General features: G+C 39.2%; 4 protein-coding genes across 7 annotated transcripts; 3 read left to right on the plus strand and 1 right to left on the minus strand.

Annotated features, from left to right (window-relative positions):
• Positions 1 to 2,022: 2,022 nt before the first annotated feature.
• On the plus strand, positions 2,023 to 9,913 carry sp1 (sp1 transcription factor). Of its 2 annotated transcripts, none has more exons than XM_026307985.1 (6): positions 2,023 to 2,112; positions 2,735 to 2,808; positions 3,670 to 5,086; positions 6,322 to 6,463; positions 7,394 to 7,587; positions 7,871 to 9,913. In XM_026307985.1, exons 1-6 carry the CDS (start codon positions 2,106 to 2,108, stop codon positions 8,173 to 8,175), a joined length of 2,139 nt encoding a protein of 712 aa, XP_026163770.1. In that variant the 5' UTR covers positions 2,023 to 2,105; the 3' UTR covers positions 8,176 to 9,913. The 2 variants fall into 2 exon arrangements, with proteins under 2 accessions (XP_026163770.1, XP_026163771.1); XM_026307986.1 differs by having other exon boundaries at positions 7,397 to 7,587.
• Positions 9,914 to 9,957: 44 nt separating this feature from the next.
• Positions 9,958 to 13,557, minus strand: LOC113130975 (cell division cycle-associated protein 7-like). Of its 2 annotated transcripts, XM_026307987.2 has the most exons (9): positions 13,440 to 13,557; positions 13,218 to 13,331; positions 12,550 to 12,891; positions 12,227 to 12,322; positions 11,933 to 12,076; positions 11,360 to 11,503; positions 10,882 to 11,031; positions 10,380 to 10,516; positions 9,958 to 10,127 (listed from the first exon to the last, which is right to left on the minus strand). In XM_026307987.2, the coding sequence occupies exons 1-9, from the start codon at positions 13,440 to 13,442 to the stop codon at positions 10,082 to 10,084; spliced, it is 1,176 nt and encodes a 391-aa protein (XP_026163772.1). In that variant the 5' UTR covers positions 13,443 to 13,557; the 3' UTR covers positions 9,958 to 10,081. The 2 variants fall into 2 exon arrangements, with proteins under 2 accessions (XP_026163772.1, XP_026163773.1); XM_026307988.2 differs by lacking the exon at positions 13,440 to 13,557 and having other exon boundaries at positions 13,218 to 13,430.
• Positions 13,558 to 14,174: 617 nt separating this feature from the next.
• LOC113130014 (anti-Muellerian hormone type-2 receptor) lies at positions 14,175 to 19,999 on the plus strand. The gene is made up of 11 exons (XM_026306299.1): positions 14,175 to 14,211; positions 15,019 to 15,354; positions 15,615 to 15,779; positions 16,183 to 16,269; positions 17,230 to 17,312; positions 17,443 to 17,664; positions 18,059 to 18,173; positions 18,290 to 18,447; positions 18,643 to 18,799; positions 19,282 to 19,418; positions 19,550 to 19,999. Exons 1-11 carry the CDS (start codon positions 14,175 to 14,177, stop codon positions 19,664 to 19,666), a joined length of 1,614 nt encoding a protein of 537 aa, XP_026162084.1. The 3' UTR covers positions 19,667 to 19,999.
• A 540-nt stretch (positions 20,000 to 20,539) lies between these two features.
• On the plus strand, positions 20,540 to 23,907 carry prr13 (proline rich 13). 2 transcript variants are annotated; one of them, XM_026306417.1, is made up of 4 exons: positions 20,540 to 20,640; positions 21,861 to 21,923; positions 22,020 to 22,459; positions 23,501 to 23,898. In XM_026306417.1, the coding sequence occupies exons 2-4, from the start codon at positions 21,908 to 21,910 to the stop codon at positions 23,534 to 23,536; spliced, it is 492 nt and encodes a 163-aa protein (XP_026162202.1). In that variant the 5' UTR covers positions 20,540 to 20,640; positions 21,861 to 21,907; the 3' UTR covers positions 23,537 to 23,898. The 2 variants fall into 2 exon arrangements, with proteins under 2 accessions (XP_026162202.1, XP_026162203.1); XM_026306418.1 differs by having other exon boundaries at positions 20,596 to 20,640; positions 21,878 to 21,923; positions 23,501 to 23,907.
• Positions 23,908 to 24,100: the final 193 nt, after the last annotated feature.

Genomic DNA, 24,100 nt, shown 5'->3' on the forward strand with positions numbered 1-24,100 from the left:
GGATGGCTGGATAGACATCCTGAAATTTCTGAATTTCCCCGTGGGAATGCATAAAGTTGATCTTATCTTCATCTTAAATGGGATTTTTGTTGGAATTTGAGTAAAGCCTCAAATACATGACTTAACTAGTAATAGACTTTGTGGTTTTTATACTTCTTTAACTGATACGAAATACTTCTTAGGCTGCAGTTCAAGGAAGTGGGAGCCAGGTGCTGTAATAATGGAGCAGGACTGATTGTGTGGAAATGGTACAGGGAATAAAAAGAGAGATACCAGGCTGAAGAAACACAGTCAGGTCGATGCAGGCCTGGCTTGAGGATGGACTCCACCTTCTGCCCTGTTTACATGGGCACATGTGCTGCTTCACTGACAGCCCCCTCACACATCCCAGCAATAAAAACCCTCCCACATGCAAACCGTACTCTCCTCCCAGCGCTTAGAGCCGCAATGTGAGTATGATGGGGTCTCTTCTCCTCCACCCGCCTCCTGCTATTTCCCAACCCACAGGGCACCACCAGGGAGTGGCCAGTGGCCACGGAGGCAAGACTTAAAACACCCAGTCCGCCTTCCTCCTTCCCCGCTTCTGTGTTCAAAGAAGAAAATCGCAATCGCACCCTTACACGGTTTCATTATAAGACAGTTTCACAGATGGAGGAAAAGTCAATATTTACTTTAACGTGTACTAATGGCGCATTTTAAGCGGAAAACAGATAACCTAACGTCAATCATACTCAGGGGTGCAACCTAACATGCTTGGTCCCGCCCAATCCACAGCCTTTGGGCCAATTATATTGTCTAGTAGATGCACGTAAGCAGAAACAACCTTTTCCATTGGAGAAAGGCAGCAATCCTTTTCAATTGGCTCTCAGAGGGGTGCGCTTCTTTTTGGTACTGGGATAGTGCTACATAATAGTCCCCACGCGTTGATGAACTGCGCACACTACCTTACTGTAGTCTCTTTTAAGCAAAACTGTCACATTTCTGCTGTTTCTAGATTCTCACACAAGAGCTTGTGATGTTTAGCACATATGAGCAAAATGAATAAAATCAGATTAACTTTATTAGGAGGAATTAAGGGAAATTCAGGTGTCTGGGTATTGGAAAGAAAAAACTGGAAGAAATTCCCACTTCACTATTTTACTTTTAATTGATTAACTTAGTTTTCAAAACATAATCAGTTCTATCATTTACTGGCATTAACTACACTCAGTTGAAAATCAGCGTGAATTGGTTTAGAGGTAAAAGTAAAAGTCAACTAATTTGGCTTTTGTCTAAATCTAAAGCACATTGGGTTGGCTTTGGTATGTCATAACCTGGCCGACTACACAGAGAAACTAATTTTATAACATTAAACTCCATGAGGATTGTAAAAGATGCTTGAAGAAGTCTTGTTAAATGGGCCAGAGTCACTATTATTTTGTTCAACTATAATGTCAATGTAAAAAAAATGCTGAATTTGCCAATTGTTCAATCAGTGAATCAATCAATAAACTTTATTTCAGACTCTTAGGTCCATATCAAAAAAAAAAAAGAAAAAGAGAAAGAAAGAAAACAAAATTGAATTAGTTAATTGGCACATATATCTGTGAATATAATTCCTCAGCGCTGAAGTGCAGGCACATTTCGAGTCACAACCATGGACTGGTGACCTGTCCAGGGTGTACCCCTGCCTTTCACCCATAGAGAGCTGGGATAGACTCCAGAAGATCCCTGTGAGTCTAAATAGCAGGTATAGATGATGGATGGATGGATGGATGGATGGATCTTTTGTTCTATCACAACCTCACTCTTTTTTGGATTGAATATAACACCACACTGTATACCACAGCAGATTCACAACAGCTGCTGTAAACCAGCACTACAAGTTGACATGACCACTAAACCACCAGCATACATCAAATGATTAATAATAATTTCCCAACATATGTCCAGTTTTACATTAGTTCATCCTGTTGGTGCTCCGCACATCCGGCTGACTGTTCAGCGTCATAAATCGAACACACCTGTGTTTCTCCTTCATAGGGGGAGCCCGTGAAGTTTGTGTGAGGTTGTAAAAAGTTGTCAACCCGTAGAAAGAGCAGAGAAACTCCTCCCGTCTTCAAATAATGAGCAGTAAGTAAACTTTTTAACCCAAGTGACATGTTGTGAAAGAAGCGTTCACTTAACATTCAGAAGGAAAATCAAAGTACGTAGTTTTAGCTTTATTTGCTGCTTCACTGTGATATCGTATTATTTTCTGTCCAGGCGTCTCAAGCAGTTTAAAAGTGCCGAACTACTTAAGTGCTAATTGTCGGTACTTAGCTAACAATATTTAGCCAACCTAACGTAACTTTGTGCTCTTACTTGGCACTGCTGGCTTAAACAACAAGTTAACATAGCCCGGTTTCCTTGAACTAGCTAAGTAGTTGTGTTTAGTAGTAGTATTTAAAAGTACTTAGCAGTTTTCCTAAACATTACGTTACTTGGGGTGAGTTCATGTTAGCTTAGCTAATAGGCTAGCTGGCCCTTCGAGCGCTTGTGCCGTGCTTTTGCTTGCATTTCTCGTCTGACTTTGCTTCACGTTAACTACTGAAACACATCACATGGTTTATTTTATTTTTTTGCCTGGTGAGCCATCCATGCACTGCGGTTATTTATTTAATTTGTTTTTCTTTTCGTTGATGGTTAACTCAGCATATGGTCTTTCAGAGTAAGCGCTTTCTGAGAAGTGATCTTACAAACTCCTCTTCCGCAGATCAGCAGCAGGGTGACATGGCCGCAGCGGAGAGCGGCGGAGGCTTCAATCAAAAGCGAAACACCAACTCTCAAGTATGTTTAACTGGACGCATGAAGTTGTGTTGCTGCAAGGAAATGTTAATTATGCTTCTCAGTCATTCTCAGAGAAGCTGTGCATTGTGTTGGTGGTTTGCTGATTCGGTGACCCATCTGTGTCGGGGCTTGTAAGTTATGGGTTGTTGATTTTCTCTGCAGAGCACATGTCACTGGGGTGGGGAATGGGCAGGTAAATTTCGCCCACACGGGGTGTTCCCGTCAAACCCAGGCACTTCGTGTGTATTTTGCTCAGCCCATTTGGCTGGCCTTGGAGGGGGTGGCTAGAGAAGTGTGTCAGTTTATAGGGCAAAATAAAGTGTGGGAGGGAGATGGGTGGGTTTGGGGGGAGGGAAAGGCGAGCTCTCTGCTGCTCTGGAAAAAAAATGAGGTACCTCCCATACTCTCCCACCCTTCACCCCCGGGACATCTCCCTCCAGCCCACTCCTTGTGAAGTGCTGTGAAGAGACTTGCATAATAATAAAAGTGGGTTTAGTGGTATGAATGCAGTTTTAGGGGAGTTTCAGTATAGCCTGTTTAGATTGGCATTTACAAACAAGTTACATTGTTCAGTTAATGTATTTTTAAATTTTAAATATTCCATTAGATGATTTTAAAATTATTTTCTATCATAGTAAAAAAAAAAAAAAAATGTAACTTTAATTTCTTTAAACCATCTTTTATCTTCTCAGTTTTTTTTTCAGGTCTGCTTAAATCATTGCTGTTTTACCTTGTAATTTTTGTTATTTATGGCAAGTATCATGCTTTATATGTCTGTTCTGTTTGACTTTGTTGTTTTAAAGCTTTATTGGAATGTGAATTCCCTTAATTCTCTTCTTCTTTGATTTCCTCTCTTCATAGGACTCACAGCAGCCATCTCCTCTTGCCTTGTTGGCAGCCACATGCAGTCGAATTGACACACCAGGAGAGAACGATTCACCTGCAGACCAACAACAGCACACCCAGCAGCAACAGCTGGACGTAAACCAGGGTGTTTTCTCCTCTGGTGCTAATGGGTGGCAGGTTATCCCTCTCAGTGTTCAAGCATCTTCAGGCACTAACACAGTCACTACTGACTCCTTAGGGGGGATGACAGGAGGAGAGCCAGGCAAGACCAGACAGGTGCTGTCACAGTCAGTAGTTGCCGCCAGTACTCAGGGACAGCAGCAGCAGCCGCAGCAATATGTAGTAGCGCAGGCTCCCTCGATGCAGGGTCAGCAGGTTCTTACCGCCATATCGGGTGTAATGCCCAATATTCAGTACCAGGTTATTCCCCAATTTCAGACAGTAGATGGCCAGTCACTGCAGTTTGCACATGCTCAACAGGATTCTGCTGTCACTGCTGCAGCAGGAACTGGGCAACAGTTCCAGATACTGTCATCTCCTAATGGTCAGCAGATCATAGCTGCAACCAACAGATCTGGTGCAGCAGGAAACATCATAACAATGCCCAGTCTCCTTCAGGGAGCCATTCCCATACAAAATATAAGCTTAGGCAATGGAGTGTTACAAAACCAGCCCCAGTTCCTTGCAAACATGCCTGTGTCACTAAATGGAAACATCACTTTGCTGCCTGTCAGTACTGGGACGAGTGGTACAGGGGGAGATGCAAATGGTGGAGGGGATACAGGGGGAAGCCAGCACCTACAACAGCAACAGCCAGTGTCTTCCAACAGTGGGGCAGGTTACATGACTAGTGCATCCACTGTCACCACGCAGACCTCCTCCTCTTATGGGGTGACCCAAACACAGAACAGCAACGGAGTGGTGACAGGGACATTCCAGCAGAACACAGCGTCCTCTCTGGGTGTCCCAGTGCACCCAGACAACAGAGATGGGCAGCAGCCACAACAGATCCTTATCCAACCACAGCAGGTTATCCAAGGTGGAACACCCATCCAGACCATCCAGGCCGGTACTGTCACAACTGCAGGGGGGCAGGTTCTTACGGCTCCAACACTCAGCCAGGAAGGGCTTCAAAATCTTCAAATTATGCCAAACACAGGCTCCATCCTCCTGCGCACTGTAGGTCCCAATGGCCAGGTTGCCTGGCAGACCCTTCAGATTCAGAGTCCGCCAGGTGCACAGATCACATTGGCCCCAGTGCAGCCTCTCCCCCAGATTGGCCAGGTTCAGGGAGCTGCTGCAGCTGGAGGAGTGTCTGTCAACACAGTGCCGATCCCAGGCATCCAAACCATAAACCTCAACTCACTTGGAAGCTCTGCGCTGCAGATGCACCAGCTGCAAAGTGTTCCCATAACCATCACCAGCGCAGCAGGTCAGTAAGGAGCCTGCTTTTATGAAATAATTTACACTGTACAAACATGTACATCAGCATACTATTCTGAAAAGTTAGTTATAGAGACATAGGAGTATATTAAATCAACTATGTACTACTTATGTTCGACATATTGAGTGTTTAGTGGGATGAGAGGGATGGGATTTGATTGCATTTAATACATATAAATCCTGTTCTGAATCCATACAAATCCCTTATCAAATAAATTTAATAAGTTTTTTTAGTTTAATGTATTTTTTTCTTTCACCCACCAACTAAAATTTGGTCATTGTAGTGCACCATTTGTTTGCAGCAGTGGAATGGCAGTGAGTGATGTTGGCTAGAAAATTAGGTTTAGGTGCTGGTTTATTTTCTGGAATTTTGCTTTAAAATACCAAGCAACCTGTATCTCTGGATTAGGTCTTTATGATCTTCTTGCTCTTTGTGTTTGACATGCAGTATACTGGTTTAACCAGTTCAGCTAGCCTGGTGTTTCCTGAGCTCTTCATTGCACTGCATGTTAGTATTGGTTTACTTTTTTTTTTCCCACATTTTCTTGGTGACATTGCATCTAAGTAATGGAAGACAGTCACATTACAATACAGTAGTTGTGAGTTGACCACTGTTTGTGTCATTGCAGGGGTGTAACTTGACCCCTCCCGTCTTGTAGCAACCTTTTATCATGTCTAAACCTTTTAGTTCTACCATTGGTGTCTCTCACATCATATTTATATGCTCACCAGTGTACAATTTAGGAAATTGTAATCGTTGCGTGTTTGTTTGGACTCCAGTAGTACTGAATGGTTGGTTTTCTATGCATCAATGTTAGAGATGACATTGAAGTGACATTTACTTTAGCGTAGGAGTGAAAGCCTTGAGGCCTCAGGCTAACCAGCATTTGTATATTCTCCTGTTACTTCTAAGATTACTCAAATTCAAGTAGTACATCTTACTGGTATTTAAACGACTAGTCAAACTTTTCTGAATACTCAGCATTACTTGATTCTCAAACCATTAAGAATTAGTAAGTGCCTTTAGATGAGGAAATATCAGAAAGTAGTAAGTGACGTTCTTGACTCTTTATGTCACTGGAAATGACTCTGGATTTTCTTATTGGAAAAATGTGATGTATGGAGTTTGTTCTGAACTTGACTAATGAGATATCTAGCAATCAAAAAGATCTCAGACTTTGTGTTGAGGCTCACACTTGGGCATTTCCTTTTCCATCACTGCAGGAGAGCAGGCACTACAGGCAGGTGGAGAAAGTCTGGATGACAGCACAGCTATGGATGAGGAGGATATAAGCCCAACGCCTCAAGGACGACGTAACCGGAGGGAAGCCTGTACCTGCCCCTTCTGCAAGGATGGAGAGGGACGGTATGTCACTGAATCATACTATGACACACCTTCGTGGCCAGAAATTGCCTATAATGTTGTGCTTAGAATATATTGTCAACGTCTTGTGAGGAAACATACAGTGTTTCTAAAAGCAAACCCAATTTCTAACATATTAGAAATTATTAGAACACTGCATTCTTGTTTCAGCTGACAAAGGATGTCAATAATCAGCCAGTTGTCAGTTCATTTCCATTAATAATTTGACTGATTTAAAAATATATGTATTTGCTGCCAGCAGAGATGAGAACATTCATTGTAACTCAGAAAATGGTTGCTGTAGTACCTGATTGTGCCACTGAGTGTCTCTTACGTTTTAATGAGATGAAGTTACATGTGTGTGCTTATTGCTTGTAACAGGCACACGCATAAAAACAACACACCTCTGCCATCCAAGGAAGGAATAAACAGCAGTGCTGCTTATTGTGCTAAGTGTTAAATGGCATGATAAAGAACACTACAACATGAAGTGAAAACTCCATGGCTTTGCAGTCTGTCAGTGTATTTGCTGTTGAAGGCTTCAGCTATTTTGAAGAAAAAATGCATCAGATTTTGATCTAATTGTTTGACATGTCCAACACATTGTCTGATCATATGTTAACTTTGCCAATGAAGCCTAGATTTTGTGCAGACACGACTTGCTATTTTGTTTGTCCTAATTGTGGACGGTCTACAATTCAATTAAAGTGACTTGGTATTTACTTAATTTCTTCTTTAAATTCCTAATTTACTCTGATTTCAGTGTGAACATATATGATAGCAGTGGTTAAAAATGGTTTTTAATTGACTTAATACTTGTTAACCATTTGCATCCCTACAGTTTCTGTACCATCTCTTCATAGAGAACCCTCTGAATATCCCTTGTTAAATGACTGTTTCTCTGTTTTGTTTTTTTTTTTTTTTTACATAAACCAGTGATCCAACTAAAAAGAAGCAGCACATTTGTCACATGCCTGGCTGTGGAAAGATCTACGGCAAGACATCTCACCTGAGGGCCCACCTTCGCTGGCACACAGGAGAACGACCTTTTGTCTGCAGCTGGGCTTTCTGTGGCAAACGATTCACACGTTCAGATGAGCTACAGCGCCATAAGAGGACACATACAGGTTACAAATCAAGACTTAATTTATTATGGCAAAGACACTGAATCACTCACAGCTACAGGCAACACAAAGTGCAGTTTGTAAGGTGCTGGTGTGGTGTGTGGTGCACACAGGCTTACTGCTGTGCATTGGAGCCATCCTTAAAATTATTAGTAACACCTATAATTTAAAGTCTTCAATAAAAAAAACTCTATTATGGTCCTTTTTTTTTTTTTGCTGTAGTACAGTGCATTAATTCTATTTTGTATTGATTTTTTTTTTTTTTTTTTTTTTACTCTTTTTTTAGGTGAGAAGAAGTTCCTTTGTCCAGAGTGCCCCAAACGTTTTATGCGAAGCGACCACCTCTCGAAGCACATCAAGACCCACTCGAACAAAAAAGCAGCAGTGACCACCAACAGCTCCAACGTCACAACTGATGCTGCTTCCCCTGCAGCAGGGACAGAGGCTGGTACGGGAGCAGTGTCAGCCAGTGACCAACACACTATTGTCACCATGGAAACCTTATCTGCAGAGAGCATAGCTCGATTAGCCAGCAGCGGGATCAACATGATGCAGGTGGATCTTAATCAGATTAATGGCAACAGCTACTAAGGACAGTGGAAGAGCAGGACGATGGTTTTGGTGGAAGTTGCATTTGAACATTTGGGGTTAAGGGCATGTTTGACTGCAGATGCAGAACCTCTCAAACATTTCAAATAGGAGATGTGGTCACAAATGCAGTGTAAGACACTATTGTATTTGAGAACAGAGGCAGAAATGTGATTTCCTTCTTATAATTAGATAGCTGGCATTGAGGGGTCAGAGGTGGATGAGTTGGATCAAAATGTTAAGAGATGTCATCATGAAATCTTATTTGGTCACGGATACAATGGAAATGGCACTACACTAACATTTGTCCCATACAGACCCAATCTTACTTGATATTGGGATTGCAATAAAAGAATAAGATCAAGCACACTTGATGTTTAATTGGTAGCTAGTGATATTCTCCCCAAGTTTCTTTAGTAAAGAGATGACACTAAATCAAACTCTCACCCTTGTGCCCAAGGATGTGAGCTTTGCTACTAATTCCACTTCACCCCAGGTGTTTTCTGCCCTCTTAATCTGGGCAGCTGTTCCAGATATACCCCTTGGGATGACTAGCCCACATCAGCCCACAATGCTTAATTTCCTCCTTGAACTAAACCTTTAATCTTAAGCAACAAATTTTGCTTCTCAGATTTCTATAATAACAGTTCTGGAAGAACTGGATCTGGTCACAAAGTAAAAATCCCGTTGTCACAGGAATAATGTGTAAAGTGTTGTAGGGTGGCCTCCTTAGAGGAGGGCCGGACTAGATGAGGTCACGACCAGGTCAGTCAGAAGCACTAATCAGTGTGAGGATGTAAGTGTGTCAGGGCACTGAAATCCTGAGAATAACTATTTAACCTCTTGTGTAGGTACCACAGTCAAGCCATCATGCTTTGATATGTTTATCATAGCAAAAACATCTAGATTTTTTTATGTATATATATATATATTTTTGGTAATGTAAAAACTAAAGAAATTAGCTTAGGCAGGCTTATCTTACATTATTGCAGATTGCCTTTTCAGTTGTATGAACTTCTCATGCACAATCAACCAATCTTAATCTTATATTATTACTTTTATATATATATATATATATGTGTGTGTTTGTGTAGATTAAATTTGTAAACTTAAGAGCCTTTCTGTCATAGAATAATGTATTCTAGACAGTCCAGATCTTCCCAGTACTTCATTATCTGTGGTATGTGTCATCCAAGACCTTGCCTTGCAACCACATCAGTTACTTTTTCCTTCTGTTTTTAGTCATACCTGTCAGATTACAGTGTTTGTAATGATGTTCACATAGCATAAATATAAGCGCAAAACCAAAGGTTCATACTCATTGTATAAGAAACTAGGAAATATTCCTTTGGTCCACTTTCTAATAATTGTTATTCTTGTAATGCATATGTTAAGGTTCTAACTGGAAAATGTCCAGCTTCAGGCAAACCTCAGACCCACATCCCTTTGTTGCAACAAGTTGCTAAATGTATTAAGAGTGTTCCAGTGGTTAGGTCAGTTTTTCTGTAGAGATGTGCTTCTTTCCACTGTTAAAATTGTTTTCTTTGCTTCGCAATCTTGCTTTGAGAAACTAAATGGTAACTTGTAAAGCTTGTTTAAATGCTCATTTGTAAATTTATAGATTAAGTTCATCAGACAAGTGCTCTTACATTTCCCTCCTCTCTGTTTTCAATAAGGGATTTTATATTGTATGTATACAACTACTGTAAAGGCCAACAGCTGGATTAAAATTACAAATATACTTTGGCTCATTTCTGTGCAAAGTTGTCTGTCAGATAAACAACCAGTTGATTTAAAAAAAAAAAAAAAAAAAGACTTTATTGATTTAAAGGCACAGGTTGTGTATTTTCCTAGGCATTAAAAACTTAACAGAAAATAAAACGGAATAATTGCTCCCCTAGTGTTGAAGTCACATCTCTACGTTGTCATCCTCACTCTTCAGTTTGCTACGGAGGCTGTAAGGAAAGGAATTACATTATTACATTTTATATAATGACAAATTCAACATTTGAGTAGCGTAATACATTTTTTATAGAGGGTCTAATTCCAGCACTTAAAAACCTTATCTCTAACAAGCGCTAAGAATTTTCCACAATTGTTGGGGGTGTGGGTGTGTGCGGGTGTGGGTGGGGAGTTATTCCTCTGTTTTATTCTATGTTGCTGTCTGCGACTTTTGTTAATTAAAGTCGTATGGTGCGATATCCCACCTGGTGAGGTAGGAGTGGACGTCAGAGAAGCCATGGTACTGAGCCAGGGGGAACAGGATACCAGTAGGGCAGCGACCTTCACGCTGTCGGCAGAAGCTGCAGTTGCAAATGCCTCGACAGGGAGGGCACTTCCACTCCTGAAAAAGATTATTAAATGGTTAAACACTTAAAAGACTTGTAATGTAGAAAGATAAACTAAATGTAATGCAGCATAAAGATTTAAAAAACTATGACACACTTGCTTAAGGAGAAGACCTAAAGAGTAAATGCTACTGTGTTTTACCTGAAAAATGTTCCACAAGGTTAAAGGTACAAATGGTACTGGTTACCATTTGTACCAGTACATATACTGAAATTTTGGACAACTCAACAGAAAGCCTGACTTCAGTGTTTGACTTCAGTTTATGTAGCTATACGTTCTGACCTGACCTGTACATACACCATCTGGCCGGTTAACAATTTGTGACAATAAATCATCTTTTTGGTGTATCTGCTGTCTGACCGGATCAAGCAGCGCCTTCTTGACATCTTCTCCATATCTGTTCCTCAGGCACGGCCCACAAAACTGACCCTGAACCCCACGACAGCTCTCACCGCGGCAGCACGTCTTAGTGTCGATTGTTTTTTGACGGCACTGATGACACGTGGATCCCTGAAAATACACAAAGAAGCATCAACAACAGACGGTAGACAGGTATGGTGCACCTTTTTATTACATTTTGGTACACTGACTCGTAAATCACCCCCTCTAAATATTGTTGTCTATAGAGGTCTACAATATTAGGCGTCAGTTATGTACAGATTTCCACAAGATAGTAACTTGTTTTCAGTTTTTCCAAAAATACCAGTCTTCTCAATCAAAACTGACAAATTTTGTCAGTGGCTGTGACCAATATGATACAAGCACAAATCTTTCAATATATTATATCATTCCTGTATACGTCACTGCAAAAGAAATGCGGGTTCAGCTGTAAACTGACTGTGACTTTGTTGTAGACTTTATCAGTCATGTTCTCTGCAACCAGCTGAAGCTCATCCTCTGTGATGTCCTCCACAGGACGGACAAAATGAGGTTTGCACTGATTGGGCCGCTGAGGACCATGGCGGCGAGGTGCACGGCATACCTAAAACAAAATAAGTAGCTTGAACTTACAGTTTAACTTAGCAAAACATAGACCTAAACAATGCTTTGCACACTGTTATCGCTCACCACATTTTTAGTATTGGGTATGAGAAAAACAGAGGTTACACATATTTATACAGATATATCCAGTTCCTACTCTCATAGCTCATCGCCCTAAGTTTCAGCAAATGTTTGCAGATGGTTGGTCATAAAGACAGCACAACAGCCAAATGAGCAGTTTTACACAAACAAACAATCTTACGTAACATTATACAGTGCTACAATAAACATTTTTGCACAATTCTTTAAACATTATTATGGTACCATTCACTTATTTGATTTTCTTGCAAGATTAACAATGTAAATAACATAAAGCACATGTATATATCTGTAAAAGAAATCCTTTTAGAATACTATTTAAAAAACTGACTTCCAGCAACTCCTCCTCTAAGCTGAGCTCTAACGCTTCCTTCTGAGGGGCTGAAGGGTCCTCACATCCCCCCATAGAGCGAGTTAGTCTGCGGGATGCTCGCTCCGGGTTCCTCCTGGACTCTGCTCCAGACCGTGGTGGACGCTGCAGATGGTGTTGGTTTAAAAAAAAAAAAAAAACAAAACACTTCTGTATGTGTCTACAAAGTAGTACCAGTATTCAGAGCTTTGTGAATTTGTAAAGAAAACAGCGGCCTCCTGAAAGTAGGCTGAATATATTAAGTATTCTACTCACAGAGCTTCTGCCTTTTGTCTTCTGTTTGCCTGCTTGTTTTTTCAGAAACCCTGCTCCTCCTGGCATTTTGTGCAAGTCTGCCATGAGCTGGGCCAACTGTCAGAAAAGGGTGAAGATAAAGCTTTGAGAACTTGGCAGATGACAAATATAGAAGTGAAAATTTGCAAACTAAATATATTTTTGTATTGAACAAATATAACAACTTTCTGAACTCTACAATGTCAACAGCCCTGAATCCATACAGGTTTGGCTGGTGGTTGTCTACAGCAGTCTTTACATCATTTGAGGGCTCATTTCTATACTGTATCTGGTTTGGTGTTTACCATTGCTTTGTTGGCCTTGATGTTCTGCTCTCTCTTGGCTAGGAAAGAACCAGTCACATCTTCTGCTGAATCAGATCCAGATCCAGTCTCCTTGGAGGGAGACAGCCGTTGCTCATCTCCTTCAAATTTAACACACCTCTTCTCCCTTCTGCAACTGGTCTTTCCTGCCCTGGTCACCCCTCTGTTTAGTGACCTCTTCTCTTCATCTTCTGCATCCTCATCATCAGTGCACTGTTGGGTGGAGCGGAGAACCACCCTCAGCTTAAAGGGTTGGGCAGTAGATGTGGCTCTTTGTTTCTTTGGGGAAAGGTCAGACTGGGCCTCATCTTCAAGAACTGAAGTCTAAGAAATACAGATGATTGCTAATTTCATTTGTGATAGAACTCTCAATATTCCAGTTTAGTTTTCATAGTGGAACTTACTAAAGCATAAAATAAAAACAGGCCTGCAAGTCTCATAGATTTCAGTTCCCTAAAAAGGTGTTTAAAATATTTTAAAAACTCAAAACTTGCTTTTCATAAAGGGAACGAAGGGTGAAACTTACAGGGAAAAAAAACAGAAACGGAAGTAAATAGCCATTAGAATCAAATGAGGCTTCCTTTTTGGTGTATCTAACGGTGTATTTGGAAATGTGAAGTCCCCAATTACCTGAAGCCAAACGAACCCACCTTATCGCTGAGTTCCCCTTCAGAAAAGCCATGAAATGTCGTGTCGCTGTCGGAGTCCTCCGCAAAAACCTCCGCTAGCTCTTTGGTGAGGGAGAGCATTTCGAAAACACCTGTCTGCCGAAAGATATGTAATTTAGTTTATATTAAAACATGACACTGGTCTGCAGTAAGCTTCATGTGTAGCCGAATAAACACTTAACACCGAAAAAACTAAGGTTATACCATTGTATCCGTGATTAAAAGAGACCCCAGACAAGCACTAGTTTAACTAGCTCCACCACCCGCGCGCGAACACCTGCGCAATTAAGCTGACAGAAAATGAGATGCGCGTGATTTGTAGGTCAGGGCAGCGCGAATGCACATACACAACCCAGATTAATGTTTTTTTTTTTTTTTTTAAACTCCGCCCTCGGGGGATGAACTAAAGAGCTAAACATGTGGCTTATTAAAACAAAGAGAAAGACAGTTATTATTGTAAACGTTAGATCCCAAAACTTGGAAGTTGGCAACTGTTGAGCATTAAGGATCATAAAGCACGACTGACCTGTCCAGGGTGTACCGCTGCCTTCCACCCGAAAGAGAGCTGGGATAGGCCTCAGCAGATCCCTGTGACCCTGATTAAGGAATAAGCGGGTATAGAAAATGAATGGATGGATGGAAGCACGACTGGTTAGGGTGAAGGTTAAGTTTAACTTGAGATTAAAGAAGCTCATTCCTCCCCTTCTTTTACCTGTGGTCCTAAAGACCCCACTGACTATTTCTAAACAGTGGGAGATGATTATCTTGATAAATGTGTGTTCCCACTGCCAATTGTTTGGATAATATGTGCAGTACATGCAGGTGGGTGGTAGTAGGAGTGATGCTGGGAAACGTGGGAAACTCCTCTGTTACATTTCCAGGACTGACAAATAGGTCTATACTCATTCCTTGCTGAGCTGTTCTGGGCTCACAGTGACCATGAATTTGCAACAGTGGTGGATGATTTTGGTTGTGGGTGAGTACATTCGCTTTTTAAAAACAAACTCTCCTTCCTTTGAAACTCAAAACCTCTATGTGTTTCTGTTTTTTTTTTTTTTTTTGGTTTATTTTCTATTTTTTCTATATTATTTTTCCGAAGTTTTTGATTGATTAATTACTTTGGGAGTAATAGTAATTAGTTTCTGTTCCTGAGTCACTGTACTGTATAATGTAATACTGAAGTGTATGCTTACTTACTCCTAAGCTTAACACTAACATCGTCAGATTATGAAAAATTTTGAATTTAATAAAAAAGTATTTAAGTTGTTAGTAACTGCCTACATTTAATACAGCACCAACCCTGAGTATTAACCAGACTTTATTCATTCAGGGAAATTGTCTATTTTCTTCAAGGATTGTTTTGTCTAGAAAAATATGATACAAATATATGGCCTGGACTTACAGTGCTGATAAAATGTCTATGTATGTTTATTGGATTTCATAACAAAAATCCTTCCAGCTACTTTCTATACCACTAATCCTGCGGAGGGTTGCAGAGTGTTGGTGCTAACTCTTGCCTGAAGCTGGGTGCAATATGAGCAACACGCTGGACATCCTAATGGATGTGTAAATTGCAGTTGTTATAACCTACAGAATTGCAAGTGAAATAACTTGCCTAATTAAAAAAAATACAATATGTTGGATGATTTTATAAGTTCACTGACTCCATTAAATTCTGTTTTCACTATTTAAACCATCACGAGGGCTAGTCGTAGATATACTAAGATATGATCATGATCCAACCTTAAATTTCAAACATTCACGCAGAGAGACAAACAATAAGTGCATCTTAACAGTGTTATTAGGAGGCATTATAGACATCCAGAAATATGGAGTTATCATAAAAGATCAACCAAAAGATATTTCTCAGTTATTTCTCGATTTATCCACATCTACAGCTGGTGTTTGCTTTTTTTCCTCTTCCCAGAATGCATCTTTATATGCATCTCCAGCCAGTTTTCACCTAATAAGAGAAAGTGTGCTTTCAAAGTGACATCACAGAACGACACATACAAAACAGCTGGCAATGTAAATGGGTCAGTGCAGGTCTGTGAGAGCACCCACTGCTGTTTGGGCTATTATCTGAACATCGATGGTCACCTAGAGACTGACGCTCTTGGTAAGAAACCTAAAAAACTCTTATCTGAACTGCACCTGTGAGCTGTACTGAATGGATTTGTGTTGCATTGTTACCTTTGTATCAAATCCTTTTAAGATCTCATCTAATTTAAGCCTTAAATCAATGAACATCAGGTCACCCCTGAATGATATTGCTTGATAATGGTTATGACTGTAACGTATATTATGTTGTAAATATACATGAGTCTGCAGAATATGTTCTTTCAACCATATATTGTGTCACTGATCTTTCTATTGCAGCTTGTAATTTATTTGACGAGGCTTGCCCACATGCTACCTGCAGGGCACAAACACTCTTCAACAGTAGGTTCATTAAATGTGTGTGCAACACAGACCTCTGCAACACAAACATCACTTGGACCCCAGAGTCAAAACAGCCTAGATCCACAAACTCTTTTTCTGTAGGTATGACAATAATACAATTGCTAGCCAGTAATTAAATATCACTTGCAAACCATGTTGTGATAAAAGTCCCCTGAACAAACCAACCTCCTTTATTCTTAAAGTCTGACATTTAGTCGAGTGCAATCTACTGAAAAATATTAAAGCTAATGTGACTGTTCCTTTTATACTGTTTTTCATTCTATACTCACTAAACAAATGTACAGAAAATCATTTAATCAATTAAATTAATTTATTATTTGTTAAATTTGAATTGATATTTATTATATTAATTTCATTGTGTGTATTAAACATTCATATGTATTATTATTTGATACTGTTTATACAAATATTTATTAAATATTATATTATTTATATTAATTTTTCATCATTCACATAAAACATTCACTTTTTGTTTTCTTCTTAGACGTAATAATTCTGGGTGGAATTTTGCTCAGCCTGTGCTTTATAATTGCTGGTGCTGCTAAACTGAGAAGCTTCTTTTCACAACAAAGTAAGTTTTGTTTTATAGTCATCAAAACATCAAGATAGCAAAGCACATAATGTACATGTTATTTTCATATGGACAGGAATTTCAGTTTGTGTCCATTATCATTTTCAATTTGACTGCCTACTTTTAAATGATTGTGGCATGCTTTGTTTTGACAGTAACACATTTTTATGTTTTGTGTTTGTGTTAAATATATTTAATAAGTATCCATATCCCAAATGTTCAGGGAATACTCCCAGTATTGTAGTCTCATTAGTCATCTACAAAGATATTTTCAAGACATTATTTATATAAAAACTGACACTTGTCCAACAATTTATCAACTTAGGACCTGACTAAACTCATTTGTAGGGAGTTAAACTAGAATAAATTCACAGGTGAGTTGTGCTGTCAGTTTTATGTCATTTACAAGGTCACTAAAAGCAGACGTGGAGGAGGAACAGATAGTCTTGCTCCCCCAGACTTTGATAACAAACTCAACTTTCATTCCTGAGAAGCTTGAGGTGATCTAACAGCTTGTGAACAATCACTTTCAGGGGCTTAGAACTGCAGTCAGATCAATTAGACTGTATCACTGTTTCTCTTAGCAAGTTAAATAATTCATTAAATAAAATGTTTTGTGTCAAATACCATCTCTGTTTCTGAAAGGATTAAAGAAAAACATTCCTCAGCCCTGTTTTCACATTTTGTAAACTCAGATTCAGTCCTCTCATGTCGCCTTTGTTTGACCTTGGAACATTTTCTTTTCTCCAGTGAACTGACATTGGTGTTTATCTTTGCTATAATACTCCCTTTTACCTTTGTCCTTTGTTAGTTTTAAGTCAGATTTCTTAGTCTCTCCTGTGGCTATTCAACCAGTCGTGTCACCGTTGCTACTTTATAATAAATTGTGGTTTTATTGTAGTGTCACATTACCTTCAGTGAGTTTGCGTTAAAATAATGTTCTGTTTTTAATTATTTCAGAAGCCTGCCCTCATGATTTCTGTATCTCACCACCAACAACAAAAACCTCAGAGATTGACATTGCTGACATTGACCTAGAGCATGTAAGCCTATAAAAAAAATTGATTGAAGTTTTATAGTATGGTGAGCCAAATATCAGTGAATCATACAGTTAGGTGATATATATTTTATATTTTGCTTGTATATTACTTTTCTTTATGATATGTTTTTCAGATTTTGAGCCATGGGCATTTTGCCGCTGTTTGGCAGGGGAAATACCAGGGATCTGTGGTGGCTGTGAAAATTTTCCCTGCAGGCTGGAAAGATAAATTTACTGCAGAAAAGGAGGTTTATGAGCTACCACTGATGAAGCATGCTGGGATTGTGCACTTCCTGGGCAGTGGGAGGAAACCAGATAATAGCAGTTGGCTCATTGTCCTGCAATTTGCTGAATACGTAAGTGACAACCATTCATTAAAAAAAAAAAAATTGTATGTTCTCTCATTTTTTTTAGAGATCAAAAGTTATGCAGAGAAAATGGAAAAGGGCCAGGTGACTTGCAGTCACATCTTCTTTGTGGAACTGCAAATGTTCCCATTCAGTTGTTCTGATTAGGAACAATTATGCATTTCTTCTGCTGAGAGCTGGATTATAGCGTCTGCATCACCCAGTGAGATGATGTGGATACCATGCATAAAGGATTACATAAGTATTAGTTCATCTAGTTAATCATATACACTCTCACAAAATAATCATTTTAAATCTTTCTTATATGCATGAAGCCAATGTGGCCACACTCGTTAATGTTCACGTTCTTGGACATGGATAATGGTTGTCTCTTTGATTTCAGGGATCTCTTCATTCCTTTCTGTGTAAACAAACCACTAACTGGATGTTGTCACTGAAGTTGTGCCAGTCTTTATCACAGGGACTTTCCTATCTCCATTCTGACCTTCACAGATATGGTATTGGCCAGAAAGTTATTGTTTTTTGGTGCACTGGCGTGTTATAGCCTATCTAGAAAGAACTAGCATGTCAGTATGTGCACACATTGTAGCTAAAATAGCAACATGCCTTGCAGATGTGCGTAAACCACCCGTGGCCCACAGAGACCTCAGCAGCTCCAATGTGCTCGTGAGAGCCGATGGAACCTGCGCCCTGTGTGATTTTGGATGCTCCACCATCCTGCGTTCCCTCCCAGAGCACCGTCACTGGAAGAGCCGCATGACAAACATCGAGGTGAGACGCAAGTGGAGCCATAACCTACTATTCAAAGTATGGTGACAGCTTGTGAGGGGAGCTGTCAGCTCACCAAAGAAATGTCGCAAAAAGTTGACTTGTGTAGAGTGGCTGCCGTTATTTATTAAAAACAATTCTTCCATTCTAAGATTAAAAGATAAAATGTTGCTGTTCACATTTTTTCTCCATCTCAAGGGTCCTACTCAGATGGGCACCCTACGGTACATGTCCCCAGAGATCCTGGAAGGCTATGTAAACCTAAGCAGCAGCTGGTGTCTCATGCATGGGGACATCTATTCTTTAGGACTTCTGTTGTGGGAGATCTGGATGCGGTGCTCTGATTTATTTGAAGGTAAATGTCCTTGATGAAGGCTGACAACCAGGCAACCAAACTCAAACTCAACCAATGAATCAAAAATATAGAGGAGCAGAATAGGTTTTGTAATAAAGGTGCTTCACTGCCTGACTAGTGGGTTGTGAGTGCAGTGTGAGCCATTATCCATAATATTTAACAATTTATGTAACCTCCTCCTTTCTTTTACTAATTCTGATCATGAATCATCGCTGCTTCAATTGCGACTCTGATCCACAGAAGCATCAGATCAGACCATAGTGAAATTTGTCCTCATAATACTTTTGAAGAAGAGATATTTTATTTTTTCTCAAAAACACCATACATCACAAAGATATAACCATAACACATGACAGTACTTATACTCATATTTTCACAATTTTGATTTTTACTTTCCTTCAAAGTTGATCTGAGTAATCAGCTATAGCTTTGACATGGGATGAAATGGATGTTAGAAATTACTCAAATGTCTCCATCTGCAGGCAGTAATGTTCCTCAGCATCTTTTGCCTTATGAATCGGAGCTGGGAGCCAGTGTAACACTCGAGAGCCTCGTCGTGTTTGTGGTTCACTTGGACAATAGACCTGTGTTACCTGAAGACTGGAAGCTGTTACCACAGGTATACTTATACAGGTGTTTCTTTCTTGGATACATGGTTTTTACATTGGCTGTGTGGCTGTAGCAGCAGTGTGTGTGTTTGTGTGTAGCTGAGTCTGTGAATGTACTGACTGAATGACTTAAACCTTTCAGGGAACTGCATTGCGGGAGCTCCTGTCAGAATGTTGGGACTGTGACCCGGATGCTCGACTGACAGCTCAGTGTGTTGTAGACAGATTAGTCTCTCTTCAGCCTTGTTTTTTTCCATGATGATGACTTATTGCTGCAGTCTACATATCAAAAATCTGCAATGTTTTCTTTATGTGCTCTCATTATGTTTCTATTATTCTCTATGTTTTAATTAGATACTGTATTAATAAACTGTGATACCAGTCTACTATAGAAAATTAAACAGATGTGTGTAATTGTTTGAGAGAGAAAAAAAGGCTCTTCTCTTCTTAGCAAGTAAGTTTTTACTGTTTGTTTCATTTTGTGTAACTTATGCATAAGTAACATAAGTGACTTAAGCAGGAAGACAACTGACTTTTTTATATCGCTTTAAGAAAAGCAGGTCTAAACAATAAAATGAATGAATTTCATTGATATGTTTCAGTTTCAAGCTTCTGCCATTGTTCATGCTGGTTCACTGTCATATGGACAACATCATTCTTAATGCTAATTAATCTTATTAGTAACACTTATACTTCTCCTGCTATGACAAGTCAACTTGTTAAACTGTCAAAAAATGCCTTTACTTTCGATCCTGGAACTGACACCTCTGTGTCTGAATACAGCTCTCATTCATGTCTAATTGCCTGCTTTATTTTGGTATTTTGCGTAAAAAGGTTTGCACATTCATTGGTCAGATTGTGCAGGTTTTTGGCCACATAGAATATATATTGAAGCCATATGTTAGGCCTCATTGTTCATAGAACTGATGGATGTGTTACTATGCAGCATCATGCATAGGTGTTGAAAAGGATTTCATTTCCGTGTGTGTGTGTCATCACGGGCAGGTGTTTGGAGTAAACGTCATCAATCCCATTATCCTTTGCACCATAGAAACTAGTAGTCTGCTTCTCCTTCAAAGCCTTTTGGACTTTTGCCGTGCGTAGCCTTTAACAACAGGCGTGGCTCCCGACGCATTTTTTTTGCTGCTTCCGTGCAGCTTAACGCGGAAGACAAACACTGGAGGAGTTTGGACGGTATTCGTGACCAACTTATCCAGACGAGAAGTTTTTAAGGTAAGCGTATAACATGTAGTGATTGACAAACAATTATTGTGAATGTCGCGAATGGAACTAGACAACCTGAATCCACAGCAATCTGATGAAATGACCGTTATTTTTGCGATTTCTGTCAAATCATACCTGTGTTTTACGGTTACACACTTTGGACATGGTATTATGACCTCATTACCTGTACTGAGTGCATTATGTAATGTGAAAATGACTAAAATGAGTTTAGAAGTATAGAAGTTTAGAAGTATAGAAGTATATATTAGAAGTATATTTTGTAATGAAAGTGTTTTTATTTTTTATTTTTTTTAAAGGATTTCAAAATAAATTAAACTCATAACCTTCAGAAGACCTACACTGGGAATTTTAACATTTCACCAATAGCCAGAAGTGAAGCTAACTTAAGACGTATCTGTAGTTATTTAAAACCATGAAAGGAATAAAGTTAAGTTTTTGACAGGTACTAATTCTATGACTTTATGATCATTTTAAAAACTGAGTTGTGCTGGTGAATTGCAGTTATACTGAAAATTGGCACTGCCCTTATTGTGATGAATCAATGAGATGGACAAAACACTAGGAACACCTGTCAACTGAATATTATACCCTTTGTGAACAGAAATGGATTTAGTTAAAGATACCTAATAAACTGACACCTGCAATAATCTACATGTCTCACACAAATTTTTTTAATTGAACCAATAAAACCTCATTTTTGGTTGATCGGCTGTGTAACTGCCTACACAGTTGTCTATGTCAATAATCATTCTTGCCAACTGTATTTCCAAAATGCTAATCACAGCATTGGGTGTTCCAAGAAAGGAGGCATAAACCATAAATACAGTTTGTTTTAAATAATGCAACCATTCATAAAATGTATGTTCAATATAGACAGTATGGCTCTGAATCAGCTGACTGACAGGATAATAATCATCAGGAGTTTTTATAATTGATCAGTTCATTAAGTTTCTCAAATATGAGCGTTTGCTGATTTTCTACATTTTTACTATTTTTAATGTTCTTGATGTTTGAACTTTTTGTTGGGCAAAATAGGTCATTAAGATAATTTTATGGGCTTTGGGAAATTGTTTTCACTGATGCCCTAAATGATTGTTGAATTCAGTTTGATTAGACTGTAATACTTGATGCTTATAAACCGATTTCAAGCATTTTGTATTTTGGTTGCACACTTGTTTATCATTTCCTTTCTTTAACATTTTCTCTAGGTTTCTTCTCCCTGAAGTGTTTAACCTCTTAGGTCAAAACTACAACCATGTGGCCAAATCAAGGTTGGATGTCATGCATAACAAGCACATTATCATAATATTATATGACACTTTATGCCTGTTTTATGATAGATGTATGTTTGTTCTTATGTATATCAGGTCCTCCCCCTCCAGTGGGCCCACCAAACCCTGCCTACCCTCCTGCCTACAACCCTGCATATCCTGGTGTGCCTCCCCCAGGAGCCTTCCCCCAGCCACCAAATCCAGGATATCCACCTGCCCAGTACCCAGCTGGTATGAACCCAGCCATGGTACCACAAGCACCACCAGGGGCAATGCCTTATGGTGCTCCTGGACCTCATCCGTATCCTATGGCTCCAGGAGGAATTCCAGGAGTTCCTCCTGCAGGTGTTTACCCAGGTCCATACCCACACTCTCCAAAAGGCCACAAAGGCCATTGCCATGGGGGAATGCATCCCATGAGTGGAGGATTGGCAGGAGTTGGAATGGGGGTGGTTGGACACAAATCCAACAAAAAGATGAAGAAGATGAAGAAAGCACATAAGGGGCACAAGCATGGGCATTACAAACACGGCAAGGTGAGAGGGGGTTTAAAGGTACACTGTGTAAGAGTACATGCATGAATTACATCCAATTTTAGCATGTGATTCATTCATCACTCAATAGTCAGGATCATGTCAACCTAAGCAAACTGTGATTAGTTTATCCAAAAAACGCTCACATTAGCAGCAAAATGAAAAGCCTAAGTGTTTAAACCTATTTAATAGTTCTTTGGAAACATGACGTGACTCTTGCCCTGTCATCCTGAATGTGATTTTCTTAGATAAATCGTATGTGTTTGTTTAACACATACGATTTACCATATTTGCCATATTAAAATTATGTAAAGAAGTTGACATCCGAATCCGCTTTAAACCACTGGCACAGTAACCTTAGAAGGCAGCGGGATATTGATACCAGAAACAGCAAAAGGTTTGGAAACTAAAACTTATGGCAGACAGGTTACAAATTTAATTAATCTAAAACCCTGTGTAGCCAACCAAAAGAAACATTAGAAATAAACAGATTTTGCCTTTTCCTGATTTGCTCCCACATATCTTCCTGGGTGTTAGCAATAGAAGTGAATTACTGGATCTATTTAGGGCTATAGTATAGGCAATAGTTGAGCCTTACCAGTTACTGAGTAGGAGGGGCAGAAAACCCACAATAATCAATCTGTTTGTATTAACTAACTAATTAAGTAAGTTTTTTTTTTTTTAAAGGAAGAGTTTTTATATTCTTCTTCTTCTTATTATTATTATTATTATCACTGTTAATACAAAAAACACACCAAGCTGAAAATGTGTACATTAAACCCTCATAACCTTTAACAGCTCTTTCTGATCTTCTGAGAAGTTGATGAAACTGACAATCCATGGTTCATTACAATCCATAACAAACGATCTGTGGTCACAGGGGCTTAAAATAGCTGGATAATAATAACTTGACTTTCATATGACCTGTATGACCTTTATCTAGTTTTAGTTATTCTCAACCTTTCATCTATGTCAGTCAAGTTTTTTTTTTTTTTTTGCATTTGTAAGATTAAATGAAATCCTGAAAACTTGTTTTTTCCACAGTCGTCCAGCAGCAGCAGCAGCAGTAGCTCAGACTGAGGCCACCAGTTCAAGACACCAACTTTCACAGCAACCTAACTATTGGCCATAACCACACAAATGTCATTCTTGTACAGTGTTTGATCATCATATAACCCATATGACTTAGACCATTTGAAATGCATGGGTGGGAAATGTGTGTACTTTTAAGATGACTTTCCAAACGGACAGTTCAGTCTTGTAATTTGTTTTAGAGGTATTGTACTTTAGGAAAAGGAAAGATGTAAAATATTGTGGTCTTAGAAAGAGCATATTTACTTGGGCCTATTAATTATTTTCTCGTTAACTTTATGCATTGCTTGAAATCGACACTAATTATTATACATTAAGAGCCTTTGTTCTGCTCAATAAAGATATGTATATAAAAAGTCTATGAAGGCTGTGCTGTCTTGTAGCTGGTAATGTAGAAACTGAATTGCAATACACCTTACGTCCACTAGTATTCCTATAAATATTTTATTGAAGTTTGTAAACATGAACATTTTAGAAGCAGAGGTATAATATATACCTATTGATAATTAAATTTATTTAAAACACATGGTCATATTTTCAACAGTAGACCTT

This window comes from Mastacembelus armatus, chromosome 5 (genome assembly GCF_900324485.2).
Source record: "Mastacembelus armatus chromosome 5, fMasArm1.2, whole genome shotgun sequence".
Taxonomy (NCBI): Eukaryota; Metazoa; Chordata; class Actinopteri; order Synbranchiformes; family Mastacembelidae; genus Mastacembelus; species Mastacembelus armatus.